Source organism: Ambystoma mexicanum, chromosome 9 (genome assembly GCF_040938575.1).
Source record: "Ambystoma mexicanum isolate Mex_15411 chromosome 9, UKY_AmexF1_1, whole genome shotgun sequence".
Taxonomy (NCBI): Eukaryota; Metazoa; Chordata; class Amphibia; order Caudata; family Ambystomatidae; genus Ambystoma; species Ambystoma mexicanum.
Genome location: NC_090931.1, coordinates 268,563,472 through 268,581,705, shown reverse-complemented (window position 1 = coordinate 268,581,705; position 18,234 = coordinate 268,563,472). Strand labels below are relative to the sequence as shown.

General features: G+C 43.6%; 1 protein-coding gene across 1 annotated transcript in view; it reads right to left on the bottom strand.

Annotated features, from left to right (window-relative positions):
* The window catches only part of SCIMP (SLP adaptor and CSK interacting membrane protein), a 291,084-nt gene that overhangs the window by 26,181 nt on the left and 246,669 nt on the right, over positions 1-18,234 (bottom strand). The window contains exon 4 of the mRNA XM_069614606.1: positions 14,378-14,460. Coding sequence (XP_069470707.1) covers positions 14,378-14,460 — 83 coding nt within the window. The remainder of the gene's footprint in view (positions 1-14,377; positions 14,461-18,234) is intronic.

Sequence of the window (18,234 nt, the reverse complement as noted above, 5' to 3'; positions counted from 1 at the left end):
GTTGCCCGGCAGGGGCTCCGCTTACCTCGGTGGGGTGACCTCAGGGACAGCGTTGCCCAGCAGGGGCACTGTCCAGGTGGAGGGTCCTGCAGCAGCAGGCCCTCCGCCTGCTACGCAGCACCAGCATTGCGCAGCTGAAATAACAGACACAGCAAGCAGGGCTCCATAGCATCGACTGACTAGCCGGAACTGGCAGGTCCCTTTCATTATGTAGGTCACATGGTCACCACCATGTGACCATAGCACGAACCCTGGGAAATACCATGCTCTGAGGAAGGGGTGACACACCATATCCCTGACCTTGCATGACTCATTGGGCATACCTTAAACTGTCACAGGGAAACAGCGTTTCCCATTGCCAGATAAAGCCAGCTGAAGAGTGCTTGGGAATACTTTCCCTGGACTGGCTTTGGCTCGTCCATAATGAATGACAGGCGGGACAGCGCTCAATCACCCATTATGGATGAGACGCCCCTGATGGCTACATATTGTCGATGGAGTTTTGTTTGTTCTTCCTTTGTTTTGAATCCGTACAGGTCTGTTTATTTTTTTGTCGTAGGACTCCATGGGAGTGGGGAGACGGAAGCACCGGCACTGTAGCTAATGGTACTAGTGCTTCTGTGATGACTCTGCCTACGCAGACCGATGCACCCGGCAGGGTCAGGCCTGTCGGGCACAGCATCTCCAGCAGGCAGACTCGTAATATGGCTGTCTGGAAAACAAGGGTGCCGGTAAGGCTACTGGCACCCTTGTTTCTGGACCGCCACACTTGTAATGAGGCCTCCTGTATCTTAAGGGAAAAAACAGGACAGGATGGCCTTCTCATGCATGGCCATGGGAAACTTGAGAGCTCTGTAGGTCTGTTTCATTTTTATTTTGAAATATAGAAACGTTCCTGTTGGTATATTGTCTACCTTCCTATTGATATTATGCATTTTTAGCATTTGTTTGTTATCTGGGTCTTTTAGACCTAGGCATACACTTTTTTGTTGTTTTTATAACACTAGAGGACTTCAGTCCCCATAATCTCACAGGGCATGCACGTTAGAAACAAACTCAGGCTATAATTAACGGAAAAATCTGTTTAGGCCTGTTCAGGCTGGTTCACGTGGTCCGGCTGGGGACTCAACAGACATTTTCAGATAATATGTAAATAGCTGTTTTAATCTGTTCTGCCTGCTTGGATACATGCCAACATTATCCACTTCATTCGGGAGATGTTTGTCCAGTAGTGGTTTTAACTTTGAATTCTGGGACTTGTAGCCCTGCATTTCCCCATTATAAATCCAGCACTACAAGTACCAGAATGCACAGTTAAAACCACGACTGGACAAACATCTTCTGAATAGAATGGATAATCTTGGCGTGTATGTGCTTGATTTTGCTCTTTTCTTTTATCTTAATGTTTTTTCATTTGTTCATATAGCCTAGTTATGGTACAAATAGGAACATATACTTTAAAGAGTTATTTCCTGTAAATCAAATCTACGGGTAATCACACTTGGAGCCCACAACAAAATTTGCACCCACAGTATTACAGGCAGCATTAAGCCGGACTCCCTCAACAGCAAATTCCCCCCTGGTGTTTTAACCTTTCCCCGGACAAACCATGGGGGTTTTACCTGTGCCTTTATGAATGCAGGATCAGCAATTAGTAATGCCCTCATCATTCTCGATTTTATCAATGAGCGTAATCTGGACATCTGTTTTAGCACTATCTCCCGGCTAAAGGAGGATTGGCAAACAAGTTTCTACCTGCTTGATTCAGATCCATATTCTATCAAGTGGGTCAATAGACCAGATCGGCATGGCCGCGGTGTAGTCCGCAGCTCATTCAAATCATACCTTGCTAATTGCAACCAGTTTTTACAAATGGATTCCTCCAGATCAACAACTCTACACGTCACCTGTGGAGTCCCGCAAGGATCAATCCTCTCACCTGTGAACTTCAATCTTTACATGGAATTCCACAGAACCCTCCTCACTTGACACGACTTCTACATCCATCAAAACTCAGTTGACACGCAGCTCTACCTCAAGATGTCCTCCATCAATGACATCCACAGGCTCAAAGCCCGCCTCACATTGATCCAGTCGTGGATGTCTAGTGCTTACCTAAAGCTCAACACATTCAAGACTGAATTCCTACTGCTGACCAACAACTCTGAACACTCTGACATCCAGACCTGACTCTCTGCTATGAAGCTCAAGGGCTTCACACCCTAGCTGGCTACCTCTGCCAAGACCCTTGGGTTCAACATCAACAGACAACTCTCTTTCAAACAGCACATAGAAGGAAGATACAAATGGCTTGCTATCAACTTTCTTTCCTCTGGAAAATCATGGCCTTCATCACAGAAAACAACTTCAGATCTGCTGTCCAAGCTTTGGACTTCCGCCACCTGGATGGGGGCAATGACCTTCTGGATGGCCTTCCGGCGACTACCTTGGCAGCCCTGAGATGTGTCCCGCATGCTGCAGCAGTCTCCTCAAAGGGCTCTGCAAATTTAACCACATCACCTGACCCTCCTCGAACTGCTCTGAATCATCATCAAATCCTGCTGCATCATCTACAAGGCTATCACCCTGAAGTCTCCAAGCTACCTCACTGAGAAACTCAGCATCTCCAAAGGCCTATGGTCCACCAGAAGTAAAGACATGCACAGACTTGAACACTGCCAGTGCAGGAACAAAAGAACCTGAAGACACCCCCGTTCTGTTTATGCCCCAAGGCTCTGGAACCACCTCCCATCAACATCAGACTCCCCCATAAATTCTACAGTTCTGGAAGGAGCTCAAGACTCTCCACTTCAATTAATGGCTACTCCCTAACACCTGGGTCCACACACCCTCCACTCCCAGCCCATCCTGAGACTGGGTGATCTGCTTCCCACTGTTTCTTCCCCAGATTACTTGTAGATCCCTTGCTACCAAACTCCCCCTCCCATTAGCCCCCCCGCTCCATTGTTTGTTTCTCTGCTTCCTTCACCATGTTCTTCCCCATATGATTGTAAAGCGCTTCCCGAAGCAAGATCTGAACTCAGTAAATACCCTAATAAAGATCATGATAATAGTACTAGCTGTGATTTTTATGTCCTCCCTAAACCTCTCCCATTTCGAAAGAACTATATTGGGGAAAGGCCTCTGAAGTTTGTTCTTTTATTCTGATACCCCATCAGGAATGTTGTTATAAAGGTATTCTCTACTATCGGCTCTCGAGCCGCGCAACCAGTTTTAAACAAATTTGATCAATATCTTTTCGTGGCTGGACTGAACTATGATAAAAACTTTATTTTGCTCGACTACCCAGACAGTCCAAAATAAGCTAGATCACAGCATTTAAACCTGGCTATCGCTGGTGCTCTGCAGTTTTGAGTCATTTTAAACAGGATTAGGGGGAGGGAAATGAGAGGCATTGCCGTTGTTCTAGGGATCATAACTTATTAGGCAAGGTACAAGAAGCATTATTTAGGCAATAAGCCATGAGCAGGGGGGCATTACCACTTCAGGTAATGCCCCGGGGCCCATAGTTACAGGCCCAACCTGAAGCATTAAGCATCTTGACCTGCTCTTACATCTTCCCCTGCTTCTGAGCTTTTGTCACTTTGACCTCAGTGCCTGCTCACAGACATGCTATGGGATTATACTGTGTGTTGATGTCCTGGAATCAGATGCACTGTGTATCCCTGGTCCCTTACTTCATGCTTGTGCCGCACGGGCTAGGGCTGTTTGGAATTTCTTTTCTGATTCGATTGTCCACTATCGTGGAGACAGCTTTCTCTGAGCTATAGTCTCAAGCCTCTCCGGGAAGGCATTGCCACATGGGTTTATTACCATCCAACATTGACTTGAGGGGCCGTGGAGGTGCCACTGTGCTTTTCCACCATACGGATTGATATTGACCTGTATTTACAATTTCCTTTACATCTCGGGGGAGAGGCGTACAGCATTCCTCCTGCCTTTTTTCTTATAGACTGGTAACAGGGTATTTTGACACTCTGTGCTGGGCTTTATGGAGGAAGGTCTTGCTACTTTCCTGGTTACACACCGGGTTTGGTGTTAAATGTCACATCTGCATATACAAGTTAAAATCTACCACCTCTTTCTTGGTTGGGACTGCACTCTGATTAATCAGAATATGATTAATAAAGGGGCTATGTACAGAGCACACCGAAAAAGGGAAAGGGGCCCTCTGTCTAGCTGTGTGAGCGATTCCAAGGATTCTAACCGGTCAACATAGTACAACTATCCAGCACTCTACATAGAGGACTTTTGATATTCGAGCATGCAAAGGGCTGCAGGGTATCTCCAACAGGTAATGCTTGACTGCTTTGGAAAGGTTAGTTAGTCCGTTATGTTTGTGATCTTTACTGGAACCGACCGCCAGAGGTGGGTGTGGAGGGGCATGCCCTCCAAAGAAGCCCCCACCAGATTAGGGAAGTTATGTCTTGGAAGGCATAGTGAAATGGCCATGACAGTTCTGCATGTTTGGTGGTTTCCCGGTGATGACGGTATGGTGCCTTGGCATCAGATTTTTATTTAATTTGTCACATGAGATGATAGGTCGCCCACGAGGCCAGCCCAGCATGGATGGGATATTGGCCACTTGGCCCAGCACTCCATGCTTGATAAAGGTCTTGAATCATTCTGGATTTGGGAATTGCAGGCACCAAGCTGGGGTTGAGGTTCTGAGGAGGGCGCAAGAGGTTTTAGAAAGTAGTAAAATAAAAGTATAGGAACAGTAAAACTTAATATAAAAAAGTAGAGGAGCACCGCTCCCAACCGCTCCTGCTCACTTCGACCACTGGTTGGGCCTGCTCAGAAATGTTAGGGTTCTAAAACATTGTATCGTGACTTGCTTAATGTCTACCACAAACCACAGCTAATGATCAAGGATGACACCCAGGACTTTGTATGGCAGTTGAACAGTTGGCAGTAGTCAGGAATAGGCTTGCTGTTCGTTTTGGCTCTGGTCCTTTTGGCATGCATTCTTTGTTGTGTTATTGTGATCTAACCAATTACTGTCTATACACTATTGGATGTGGCCAAGATATTTGGCCAGTTGATGAGGGTCCTCTCTGTTGTCGCTTCTCTTGTATCGTTTTGAGTTGTATTCATATTGAGTGACACTGAGACTACAAATTCAGACAAGGGTCCCTGAAACTTGGATTTGCAAGTTAAATAGCAAGGCAATGGGAAGGAGGCTTGCATAACTCCACAGATAAGTTTAGTGGATTGGTGTGCGCATTGCCATTTCTTGTGTAGAAGGAGTGGGGCCACTCCTGCACTGACCTAGTCAGCTCATTTCTTTATATTTGTGAGTGTTTGCAGCAGGATGTTTCAGCCAGTGGTGCTGAATGCAGAAAAGAGGTTTAAGATGACCGGTGCATCCAGCTCATGTGCTTTGCAAGGCAGTGCAAGGGAGTCCACGACATCAAGGCGCGTGCGTTCTGCGCTTTGAAGGAACTCTGGGAGCGTTTTCAGGAAAGTAAAAACGAATGAAGCCAACGTGAGCCAGCCATGGACTCTATTTCATGTCACCAACTGACTGCAAAGATCATTGCAATGAAACATTAAAATATGAGGGCATCGCCTGCACACAGCGTATGCTTGATTCACTAAGCAAGCATAATGTTTTTTTTATTTTTTTTATTTGGGGCCTGTGGCGAGGTCCTGTGTCAATCGAGACCAAGGACAATGGATGAGGGCCCCAAGGGCGTTATGGGGCGGTTACTTAGCCCCCGCCAGTGGGCAGGAGACAGTCACATGACAGATAAAGATACTACTGGCTTTTTAAGAGCATTACAAAATGGCCTCTTATCTTGCACTGCAAAATGCACCTCCTCCCCACGGCACGCCTTGGGACTTATGAGGCCTAGCTTCCTCATAAATTGTGATAATAACTCTGAAACACTCATGATGAGACAGAAAGTGGTAAGGCTGGATGTATGTCTTCTGATTTGCCCTAGAAATCCCCTTGAAACAGTGGTCAGAGTCTGCCCCAGGAGGGCGAGCAGGATTCAGCGTACTCTTTAGGGGATCAGATCCCTAATGCATTACCCCCTTTAGGACCCGAATTTAATTTAGCCCAAGCTGCTTTTGATGCCACCATATCTGCAGAGGAGGGTGCATAAGTGATAAGGCCCTAATTTATTTATTTATTTATTTGTTTATTGTTTATTACGCGCCGCAGCCATCACTGCGCACATCAACACAGACAATTCAGCTAGCGAATCTTTATAAGAGTGTCAGGATATCAATTAAATAGTAAGGCTTTGAGAAGTTTTTGAAAAATATGAAAAGGCTCTTTTCTCTGCGTAAGTCAAGTGGCAACCTGTTCCAAGCATGTGTAGCCCGGACAGGGAAGGGGTGTCCCTTCACTATTGTTCTCTTGCCTCTACGGCATATTAGCCGTAGAGTATCGTTGAATCTGGTTGATCTCCCACTGTAGTTGCAAAAAGAGACTTTCTTTGAGATCCATAGAGGCCGATCCATGCAAACATTTGTGTGTGAAATTGATGATCTTAAAGAGAATCCTAGATTCAACTGGCAGCCAGTGGAGCTCCTTCCTGGCGTAGGTAATGTGATTTCTCTTAGGAACACTTTTAATGATGCACACAGTGTTATTTTGAAGGATTTATGCAGTTCTTACTGGCCCCACGAGGAGCACATTGTAGTAGTTGAGCCCGGGCATAATAGTGGCCAGCACTAAAATTTCATAATTTCTACTCATTACATATTTTGTGGGGCAAAGGGATCTGTTATAATGTGCAGGGAGGTGGGAAGCCTAGGCATCAGTTGTTGGTATCCCTTCCTTTATGGAAAGCTGTTATTGATCTGGTCTGATCCCATCCTTGAGTAGAATGCCCAAAGAGTGAAAGAACATGTCTTTAACTGATTGTTTTGTCCAGGGATCCACCAGCTAATCCAGAAATGCTCTACAGAATGTCCAGTTTTTCAAAAGATGTTTAAGAGTGATATGGGTAACTGCAAACTTAAATTATCATTTGCATAGCCTTCTCAATGATTGGAATAGACCTGGTAGGTCCTCTATGTCCTTCAAAAATTGGGAATTACTATAATCTAGTACTATGAGTTTTGATACCCACTATCCAGAGGCCTTTCCCATGAAACCGAACATACACAACACATTTGGAAACATATTGTGTTGTACTTTACATAAATTGGGTTAGCAAAGGAAAACTTAACTGACTATGGTACCCCATTCCTTTCCAAATTCCAGACTGATCTTAAAAAATTGTTTCAGATAGATACCCTTTTGACCTCCATATATCACTCCCAGACAGATGGCTTTGTGGAGCGCTTCAACCAAACCTTAAAGAACTTTCTCCAAATATGTATTTGTTCGAAGGATGAGAGGAATTAGGATGAACTACTACAATGGACCTTCTTCGTTGCATGGAAAACTCCCCAGTTGCCCACCTGATTCTATCTGTTCAAACTAGTCTACTGTAGAGGACTCTTGATATTCTGAAGGAAGGCTACGTCGGACGAGAAGACTTGGAAGAAAGAACATCAGAGTTTGTGAGAACCATCAAGGAGAGACTTCAGTTAATCCGCAATTTAACACAATTGCATTTAGAGACCAGCCGATATGAACATAAGCATTTAAATGGTTGCAGAGGTTTAAAGTAGGGGTACTGCCTTAGTCTTACTTCGAGCATCAGAAAATAAATTGGTCTCTAAGAGGCAGAGCGATCCCTGAGTCACAGAGTTTCTCAGTGTCCTCAACTACTGAATATAGCAGAATGATGGCCAAAAGTGTTGAGAAGTATATCATGTACTCTGGCTCAAGGACCAATGGAAACTAAAAGAACCAGCTTTTGCTGGAACACTGCAGTCTGGAGAAAGGGTGAACATCTCTGTGATATAAACTGATCTAGACACAAGACCAGATGCAACAACTTTGTGAACTTTATCGAAATGCATTACAGACTATCTGTCATACTGTGAGCCTATTGACTGCCCATGGCTCCTCTGAAAGCCATGGAGGATGAGGTTAAGAAGATGCTGGATTAGGAGTTCATTGAATCTTCAAAAACCCACTGGTCATCCCAAATCCTTCTGTTACCTAAAGCCCATGTGAGTTGTCGATCTTTCATGGGTTTTAGGAAAGTAAATGAAATCTCTCACTTTGACAACTATCACATGCCTAGAATTGATAAAATGATCACATGAATCAGGCTTGCAAAGTACATTTCAAAGGTTACTGCCAGATCTCCTAGTCCAAGAATATATAGAGAAATAGTCCAAGAATATATAGAGAAAATTAGCTTTGCCACACTTATTGGCCTTTTGCAGTTCACCATTCTACCCTTCAGGCTATATATGGGAGATACTGTGGTTAAAGGATTGAAACAAGAGAAGAGACACCAGGAAGAAGGCGGAAGTCCGCAGGAGGTGGATGGTTGAAAAAATCCGAAGGAGGCTGGAAGGTGCCTGGAGGAGGTGGGATTAGAGAACAAGGAGGACGTGGGAAGTCACCAGAAGGATAGGGGAATTAAGCAGGAGGTGTTTGGTAGACGTCATCAGGGGGCGTTGGTGAAAAACATGATTAGCTGGTTGGCGTAAGAGATCAGGAGGTGGTTGGTGGACGTCATATGGAGCAAGTGGAAAGACAAGAGGCAATGCAGGAAGCTAGAAAGATGATAGCAAGTAAGTGCAGGAAGGAATGAACAGGAATATATGGCCTAGGGAAAGGGCTAGTGGTGAAACCCTGATCAGAAAGGGTTAAACCCCACATGTAAAGAAATGTGAACATGGTGTCATACCGCGGATAAACAGGATCAGAGGAGAAGTAGAGAGGTGGTGAAAAGGGACGAAATGTGGGCCATACAAGAGGGAGGTGAAAACGCCCTCTTAAGCTTGCATGTGGAAACTGGAGCAGTTCTCACCAGTAGGCTCTGTCTTGAAGTTAAAGAGACGCTCCAGTGTTACCTAAAGGTCGGTCGGAAGACATTGCAACATTTAGAGGACCTACAAGAAGGAGCAGAGATATTTGTATCTGGCAGTCAACAAGAGAGAAGCCAGTAGGAATCTCAGAGAGCCTGTCAGTGACTGGAAGGATTCACTGAGACTGTGTGAACTTTATTGAGAATCTGTGCACTTTTGCAAAAGTGAATATCTTGGCATATTTTGGTTTTGAGTTTGACCCAGGAGAAGGACCTTTTTGTGTTCCCTCTCTCCCTTTCTTTCTCTCTCTCCCTCTCTTTTTCTTTCCCTCTCTCAGTTTCATCACCTCTAGCTCTCTCCCCTCTCTCCTATGCAAAGAGCCCATTGTGCCTTTTCCTTAACATTTAATCCCACAGTATCATTAGTCCAACACTCTGTTGCCCCTTCTGAGGGATCCCTTCGTATTCTGCCATCCTTATTACTGCCTCAGCTCTGCAAGCAGTGCGCTCAGTTGTGGTGCTATGATGGCTCCTTTGGGGTGTTGTGAATACAACAGTGCACGTATTATTCCCACTCTTGCTCTTCATTCATGTTCTTTTATCAGGAACCTAGGAAATGCGGCACTCAAGATCATGCACAAAAAATCAGACTCTTCCCCGAAAAAGCAGAAAGCAAAATGGTTCACTGTGGGGATCCTGAAATGCAAACACCAGGCCCGATCCCTGGAACTAATCTTGTGCCAATACAATATCCCAGGAAACAGAATCACTTATCTAATCTCATCTGGTGCCCATACAATATCCAAGCAAACAGAATCACTTATCTCATCTCATCTGGTGCCCATACAATATCCCAGCAAACAGAATCACTTATCTCATCTCATCTGATGCCCATACAATATCCCAGCAAACAGAATCACTCATCTCATCTGGTGCCCATACAATATCCCAGCAAACAGAATCACTTATATCATCTCATCTGGTGCCCATACAATATCCCAGCAAACAGAATCATTTATCTCATCTCATCTGGTGCCCATACAATATCCCTGCAAACAGAATCACTTATCTCATCTCATCTGGTGCCCATACAATATCCCAGCAAACATAATCACTCATCTCATCTGGTGCCCATACAATATCCCAGCAAACAGAATCACTTATCTCATCTCATCTGGTGCCCATACAATATCCCAGCAAACAGAATCACTCATCTCATCTGGTGCCCATACAATATCCCAGCAAACAGAATCACTCATCTCATTTGGTGCCCATACAATATCCCAGCAAACAGAATCACTCATCTCATCTGGTGCCCATAGAATATCCCAGCAAACAGAATCACTCATCTCATCTGGTGCCCATACAATATCCCAGCAAACAGAATCACTCATCTCATCTTATCTGGTCGCCATACAATATCCTAGCAAACAGAATCACTTATCTCATCTCAGAGGCGACCAGAAAAGCATCACAAATGCAAAAAAGTACTTCCCCTCAAGAATATGGAATGCCCTTTACATCTTCTAAGGACGTTCCCAGTGTGTTCTCCAATCCCCATATCTCTACTACCACCCTTTCTCCATTCCTGACATTGTATAAAAGCTCTCAAAATTCTTTATTGATAAAGTTGACATTATTAGGCAAGACATTTCTTTTGAGAATCTCCTCATGCCTCCACCACCTCATCCGCCAACAGCACACTCCTCTTCCATCCTGTTTCTCTCTCTCCAAAATCGGAAATGCAGCCTCTGCCCTGGACCTCTGCCCTAAGCCCTTTTCAAAGAATGATCCCCATTACTTTTCAAGCTCTTCCCCATCTCTTTAACTTATCTTCTATAGTTTTGAGTTGTAATCATATTGAGTGACACTGAGACCACAAATTCAGATCTGTTTGACCACGTTTTCACATAGAACTCCTGCATCTTTAGGCTTCTACTATACCCGGTTACCATCATTAGTAGCTTATATGTTACCTGGCCATGTTTCCTCCAACTTATCATCCCATCGATTCCATGTCAGCCTGAAAAGAGCGTGATTGCTCTTCTTTTTCAAGATAACTGACAATGATGTTATATCGTTGATTAGTGATGGGGATATGAGTACATAGTCCAAAATAGAAGACTCTAACCCATTAGTCCAGGATATACCCAGAGGACGATTGCCCTCACATTGCCCATTCAACATAGACACGTCTCTTTGTTTCATCAACTCCAGCCAAACAAGGGCTCTCACCTTCCTCCCACCCCTGCCTGGCTCCCCTGCTTTAATCATCCCCCCTTATTTGACATGCATGGACAATTCAAATCTCCCCCCACAAACATAAACTGTACATTGTGGCTACTACAACATTTATCAATAACATCAATAATTGCCTGCAAGAACACTTTTGTCAACGTCCCTTTGGGGTTCTAATAGATGTCAATAATCAAACCCCAATTCCATTGTTTCCATATTGCGTCTTTCCCCTTTAAACAAATCACTTGAATAAATGGGTTCAGACATAGCGTGTCTTCAACCACTGGACCCCTTCCAATTTTCACCAAGGTCAGCAAACCCGCCGATGGCCGCCCTCTATATCCACCTACAGCTGGATTCATGTATGAGCTATAATCATCGTAGAAAGGGGCCTTTTTTAGCCAGGCTTCCTGCAGACACAAAATGTCATTTGTTCCCGATGTTATGTCTGCGTCCCTGGATAAATGCGAAAAATCTCTTGTCTTCCAAAATCCCAATGTCCACACTCAATCTCATTGTTAATTGACCGACACATCTATACATTCCTCCACCCCCATCAAACCTTGGTCTGGCTTGCCCACTCTACTCCCGTTGACACTCTTTTCCTTGGTAGATCTTATACTCAAGTTATCTCAACTGAAAGTCACATTTAAGGGGCCACCCATCTTTTTCACCAGAGACCCATCCTCCTGGGAGACTAGCCATTGTCATACCTCCCCTATGAAAAAAACCGCATTGGACTCGTCCATCCCAAAGAACTCCCAATCTCTCTCTAACTTCCCTTTCCCTTCCATGATCCTAGAATCTATCACAGCCCAGCAACCGCCTCCAGTCGATTTCGAAAGCTGCTATCTCCTTGACAGCAGCCAAGAAGACCTCCACGCCTGGCAGAGCACAGAATTGCTAATGGCTTCAGTCTTGACAGAATGCTTGCAGACTAGGGTGGATCAGGAGCCCTACTCCTCCTCGATCGATCTGTGGCCTACGATACTGTTGATCACCAAATTCTTGTTTTCCCACCTATACCATGCCAAATGAGGAGATTGCTGAGGGGGCCGAACCCAGGGCTTCAAAATGATATCCGGTGAAGGGGCAAGGGTTATGGAAGGGGTTGATGCATCGCAATAGCACTTTCACACCCCTGTCTTATTTGGTTCTGTCAGGCTACACCGTTGATAGCTGCAAACGGAGCTCAAATGATCACTGCGCCTTCTGTGGAATCCAGCAGGTAACATCTGGTAAAAGACATGCGCACCATTGTGTTGTGTAAAGGTAGCGCCTGTAAATGATGCTTTGATTACAGCATTGTTGCTACATAACAACTTACCTGTTCTAAGAAAATGACGTAATCAGCATAACTGTAATGATCTCTTGCAGTGGAGGTGCCACAATGCCCATTGCTTGGGCAAGGACATAGCAGCATTCCAGCTGCCCCTGGAGCACCTAATTAAAGACGTCCGTAGCTTTTGAGATTCCTTCTCTCTAAAATAGCTTTTTGCAACCTTTTAAAGCTGTTAATTGATCAATTAATTGATATGGTAATATGTTTCTTGTGTGCACCCGTGGAATTTAACATAGCGACCTAGCTGCATGTTACATCTTACTTAAGACTGCAAAACAGTTGTATTAAACTCAGTGCTTTAAGTGGGGTAAGAAATTGAGGGGGGGGCCTCGTTTGTGGGCGTGGCTTCCATTGTGGGCGTGGCCTAAAACGTGCACAAATCATTGTAAGGTGCTTAAACAAATATATAAATGTATGTGAGCATTTATATATTTGTATGCGTACTACTATGGTTTGTGTACCTTTCAAGCCTTATAAACATATCAATGTTACGTATTTCTATGTTTATAAAAAGGTGGCTTGAAAAGTGCACAAACCATAGTAATTCACGCACACTTGTGTGCTTACCTAACTATGGTTTGTGCACTTTTCAAGCCACCTTTTATAAGCATAGAGATTTATAACATATTTCTATGTTTATAAAAGACGGCTTGAAACGTAAACAATTCAAGGCATCTTTTATAAAGCGTTGAGGACGGACAAAACCCGAGGTGGCTTTGTCCATCGACAAAGCTTTATAAAAGATGCCTTGAATTGTGCACGTTTCAAGCGGTCTTCTATAAACATAGAAATATTTCTACGTTTATAAAAGATGGCTTGAAACGTATACAATTCAAGGCATCTTTTATAAAGCTTTGCCGATGGAGAAAGGCGCCTCGGCTCTGTGATCTCTGCTCAGAGCAGATAGATCACTGAGCCCGAGGCGCCTTTCACCCTAAGCTGCATATTAGATCATGGAGCCTGCAGGTTCGCTGAGGGTCAGTGACCTGGCGAGGGCAAACAAAGGAACTGTAACTTCCCTGATGACCCCTCAGATGAGGGGTCATCAGGGAAGTTACAGTGACTGACAGAAGTGCCAGCCCGCCTCAGCCGCTGTGCCTGGCTGGCACTTCTGTCAGCTCGCCTGAAATTAAACTGGCGGGTGCATCTTCCGTCGCGGCTGCAGCAGCGGCAGGATAATGCATCCCGCCAATGTTGTGTGCGATGGGGGGACCCGGTAGGGCCCCGGCTCAGTCTCACTTTTTGGAGACTGCCGGGGCCGGCCCCGGCAGGCCCCGGCCCACTTTAAGCACTGATTAAACTGCTTAGCATGTTTTTGCAACACATTATAAGCTGCTTCTTGGTGTTTGTATTTCAACCAATTAAATTCTCCATTTCATGTATGGATCTCTTGCATGGGAGTAATGAAGAGAAAAAGTACTAAAGGGAATGTTGTTGCGGCCTTGTATTATGAGGAATAAAATACCCTCACGGTATGTACAATGGATATTGTAAGTCGCCTTGGAGTTCTGTTACTTTATAAAGGAACTCAACCTTTGCCCTCTGGGATGTCACAGAACACATCAGTGATGTTCAATTTCCTTTTCACATTCACTTTATGCCTTATATGGAAAAAGGAAGCAGTTCTTATTTTAGAACCCGCAGATTCATTTCTGCTGTTTGTTGCGGAAAGCCCCCCACCCCCCACTCCCCACTCCCCGCAGGCTCACAGTCATAGCCCCCTCTCTCCTTAACACCATCACTCTAATCATTACCAAGGATCGAACGCATCACACCGCATCACCCACCCTTGTGTTGTGCCTGGCAAATGTGTCACTTCTAATCATGTTGCAATGGCGCATGGAACGCGTGGATGTGTCTGGACAGCAGCGCAAGGCCTACTTACTTGAGTAGCAGGCGTCTTCCACCTCCGTGACGTGTCTGGACGGAGGAAGGGGCACGTGTTCGGAGATGCTGCGGATGCTGTTCCTGAAAAGCGAATTAAAAGAGGTCATTATTAGATCATAACTAACGTCTTTACAAGTCTGTTATGCTCTTGTGTAGATCTGGGGGTATCGACAATGGGAATGGTCCCTTGTGATACCACAAACGCGATAGGCGTGGGCGAACGGGGCCATTTATGTAGCACACACTACGAACCTTCATCCTCTTGGCACTTGAGTGATCCCAATGATGACACCGACCCCATGATTGTATGTGCTGTGTTGTTGCTTCTTATGCACCCTTAACAGGCAACTTAAAGAAGGCGCTACTTGTTTGTGTGTGGGGCAGAGCCAGGTGACAGACTGCACTAGTGGAGCATAATACTTTAAGATATGAGAATAGCAGTTCTCAGAAGTGGAAAAAGTACACATGTTACTGAAAGGCCTTATTATAAAATGCATCTTTGAGGACGCAGTACAAGCACGGTATCGCTCGTAAGTGAATGAATTGGGAAAGGACAACCTTTAGAGAGTGCAAGGCTGTACTATCACCTAGAACCGGTGTCTGAACCTTTGGCTCTCCAGAGGTTGTGGACAACAATTCCAGTCAGTCCCACTCAGCGTAGTAAATAGAAAGTGGTCCTGGCAGTCGTCGTCCAGTACATCTGGAAAGCCCCAGATTGACGACCCCTGACCTAAAAGGTAGAAATGAAAGAAAGACGCTCTACAGTGAGCAAAACTCATACCTTTTAAAACGTGGACATTGCAGAGCCTGCATGCCTTGCATTAGAAGGAATGCCACAATAACACGCGCAATCTGGTCTCGGTCGGATTTAGCTCACATTTCCAGAGACCCACATTGTCTCCCGTACTGTGCCACCTCGCTTTAAGATACCCAAGCAGCAACGGGCCTTTGCATACCCGGTCCCCTGTCTCCGATATGTAGCTACACGTGTCCCACAGTATTTTGTTTGCATGTTCAGGGGTTGACTGCAGAGGTGAGACCCACCAGGTGGGTGACTGCGAAGCTGTGAGTCGTTCTTTCATGTAGTTTATCTACATAACTGTTTTTTATTATTCATAAATAAATAAATTATAAAATAACTGTTATGGAAATCACTAGTTAGAACATTGGAATACCAGCAATTCCACTCCTGACAATGCTCTGGCATAGGGCACGCATTACCAGCATTCCAATGTTTCTCCTTTGTCTGACCTAGTTTATTTTTGGGTTTTTTTATTTTTATTTTAATGATTTTTTTATTGTTCAATTTACTGATAATGATACATGTGTTAGCAAGTTACAGACTTTGAATGGAACAGGTAACCATAAAGGATGAACAGAATTAACAATCTTAACAAGCAAGAATTTGATCTTTATCCAAAACATTCATTAATCAAATTAACTCATTGTACCTATTTGAACAAGAATAGACGTTGGAGGTAGTACCGATTGAACATGGATTATTATAAAGCAAGTCTTTGTAAAGAGTAACTGATATGGAGAAAAAAATAGAGATATGGGGAGACATACTGGGAGACAAACAGGAGACCAACAAGAAACAGATGGGAGCAGGGTGAGGGGGGAAGATGGGTATAATAAGTTATATAATAAAACTGATCTTTCTATTTCTGTAATAATATAAAACAGGCATTTGAATATAAATATTATCACCAGGTTAGTAAAATAAATATAAGAATATATGTTCAGGAGCCATGAGCAGTTGCATTGAAAGAGTTAAGATAACAGGTGAAATAGTACTATTTAGCATTGTATTTAGGAATTGTATTTTGATTATTAGCCATGCACATGTCCAATTTATGAGTATGACAAATAGCGTTCCACCATGCTCTGGTAGAGAGCGATCGAAAGTCTTTCCAGTTAGCTGTGATACATTTTAAGGCTATACAGATAAATAGATCGTATAATCTGGTTGAGTCTGGTGAAATATATGTTGTAATGGCCAGACTTCCTAAAAATATATTCACAGAAGAAAACGGAACATCTACAGAGAAGATAAGCTTAATGAACTTCCAGATATCATGCCAAAATTTGACAATATATGAACATTCAAAGAACATATGCATATATGTAGCGGGAGATAAGCCACATGACCAACATTTAGCATCATTATTTGGGTTAACCATAGCTAATTTAGCTGGAGTAATAAATGCTCTATGAATGAAGAAGAAATAATGTTGTGTAATGTTTGCTGAGACTGATAATTGTTTAATTTTAGAAAACAGGCGGAGCCATATATGATCTTCAAACATACATCCTAAGTCAAATTCCCACTTCAGACGAATTGAGCAAACATTAAATGTTGAGTTGAGCATATTGTACATTTTTGAGGCTGTAATCTCACCTGTCATGGTTAGCTGTAGTAGTCTGAGGGAGTCTGGAGAAAGAATCTCATAGGAAAAGTGATTAAGTGCATCAAGACAGGAGTTGATTAATTTGTTGTAAAACTGAAAGTCAGCTTTGGGTATGGTAAATATGGATGGGAATTGCTGGAAGGCGAGAATAGAAGGACCATCTATAATGTGTTGGATGAATCTGATTCCTTTTTTGTTCCATACATTGCGATGAAGGATCTTTTTATTTATTACTATATTCTTGTTATGCCATAGTAAAGGGGAAAGGTGCTTATTGGGAGTTTTGGTATGGGGGAAGAGAAAGGTTTGTAGGGCTAAAACGGATGCTTTAATAGATTCCAAGATGTTCTTGGAGGTATGTTTAAATATGTATATATAATCAGTGATGTTGCATGGATGAACTGTGTGTTTATCTAATGTACAAGGGGTATCAGCGAATTCGGGATCTGTGAACCATTGGCGAGACTTTTTTATGAGAAATGCAGAGTGATATAGCTTAAAGTCAGGGAATCTAACACCTCCCATTTCATAAGGTGCTTTACGTTTTGTTAGCGCAATTCTTTTACTTTTTCCTACTCCCCAAAGAAAATTTAGTAGTATTGTCGAAAGAGAAATTATATCGTGCCTCCTATTGCATATATGTATATTGACCAACGCCAAGCTGCTCGAAAGTCGCTTGCGAGAGATTCCGTGTTGCAAGGTCCTGAACTTAAATCAATGTAAGCCGCCATTTTAGGCCAATCCGCCATTTTAGGATTCGCTTGGTAAAAGTCACCCTGTGAGTTAAAATGGTGGACGATGTCATTCCAAAATACAACATGGCCGACTTGACCTCTGTATATAGATAATATGTAACTTGTCTGCAGGCATCTTGTTGAGGTCATGAACTGAGACCTTGTCCTTCGTTGACCTGTGTGTAAAAGGATTACTCCTGCAACAAAACTAATCCACGAGCATATGTTGAAACAATGTATTCAAATACTGAATGTAGAGCACTTGTTTTACTACATTGTATTAATGTTTGAGAAGGCCTGCATGAAAAAAATCTTAGAATACACAGTTATTGCATAGGCTTGTTGATACATGTATTAAAGGCAAACCACTTATATGCGGTTGTTCGAGACTTGGCACGAACCCTAGATCGGTGATGTATTACATGGAATATTAACCCGAAGTGGGGCTGGACATCGTGCCCACCAAGTGTATAAAAAGCGAATGCATTCTAATGTACAACATCTCCCACTGAACACTCTGAACCATGCTGGAGTTTGTTGTGTTGTACTGAGGACCGATAACTATCTGATTTTGCTCTGTTTTTGTAACTGGATTCAGTATAAAATAAAGTACTTTGTATGTTCCTTTGTAACCCGTGTTCGGTGTATTTCCTTTTGCGGTAATAAGCCTTGATATTTTGATTCTGTTTTCACAGTTGGCGCCCGAATAG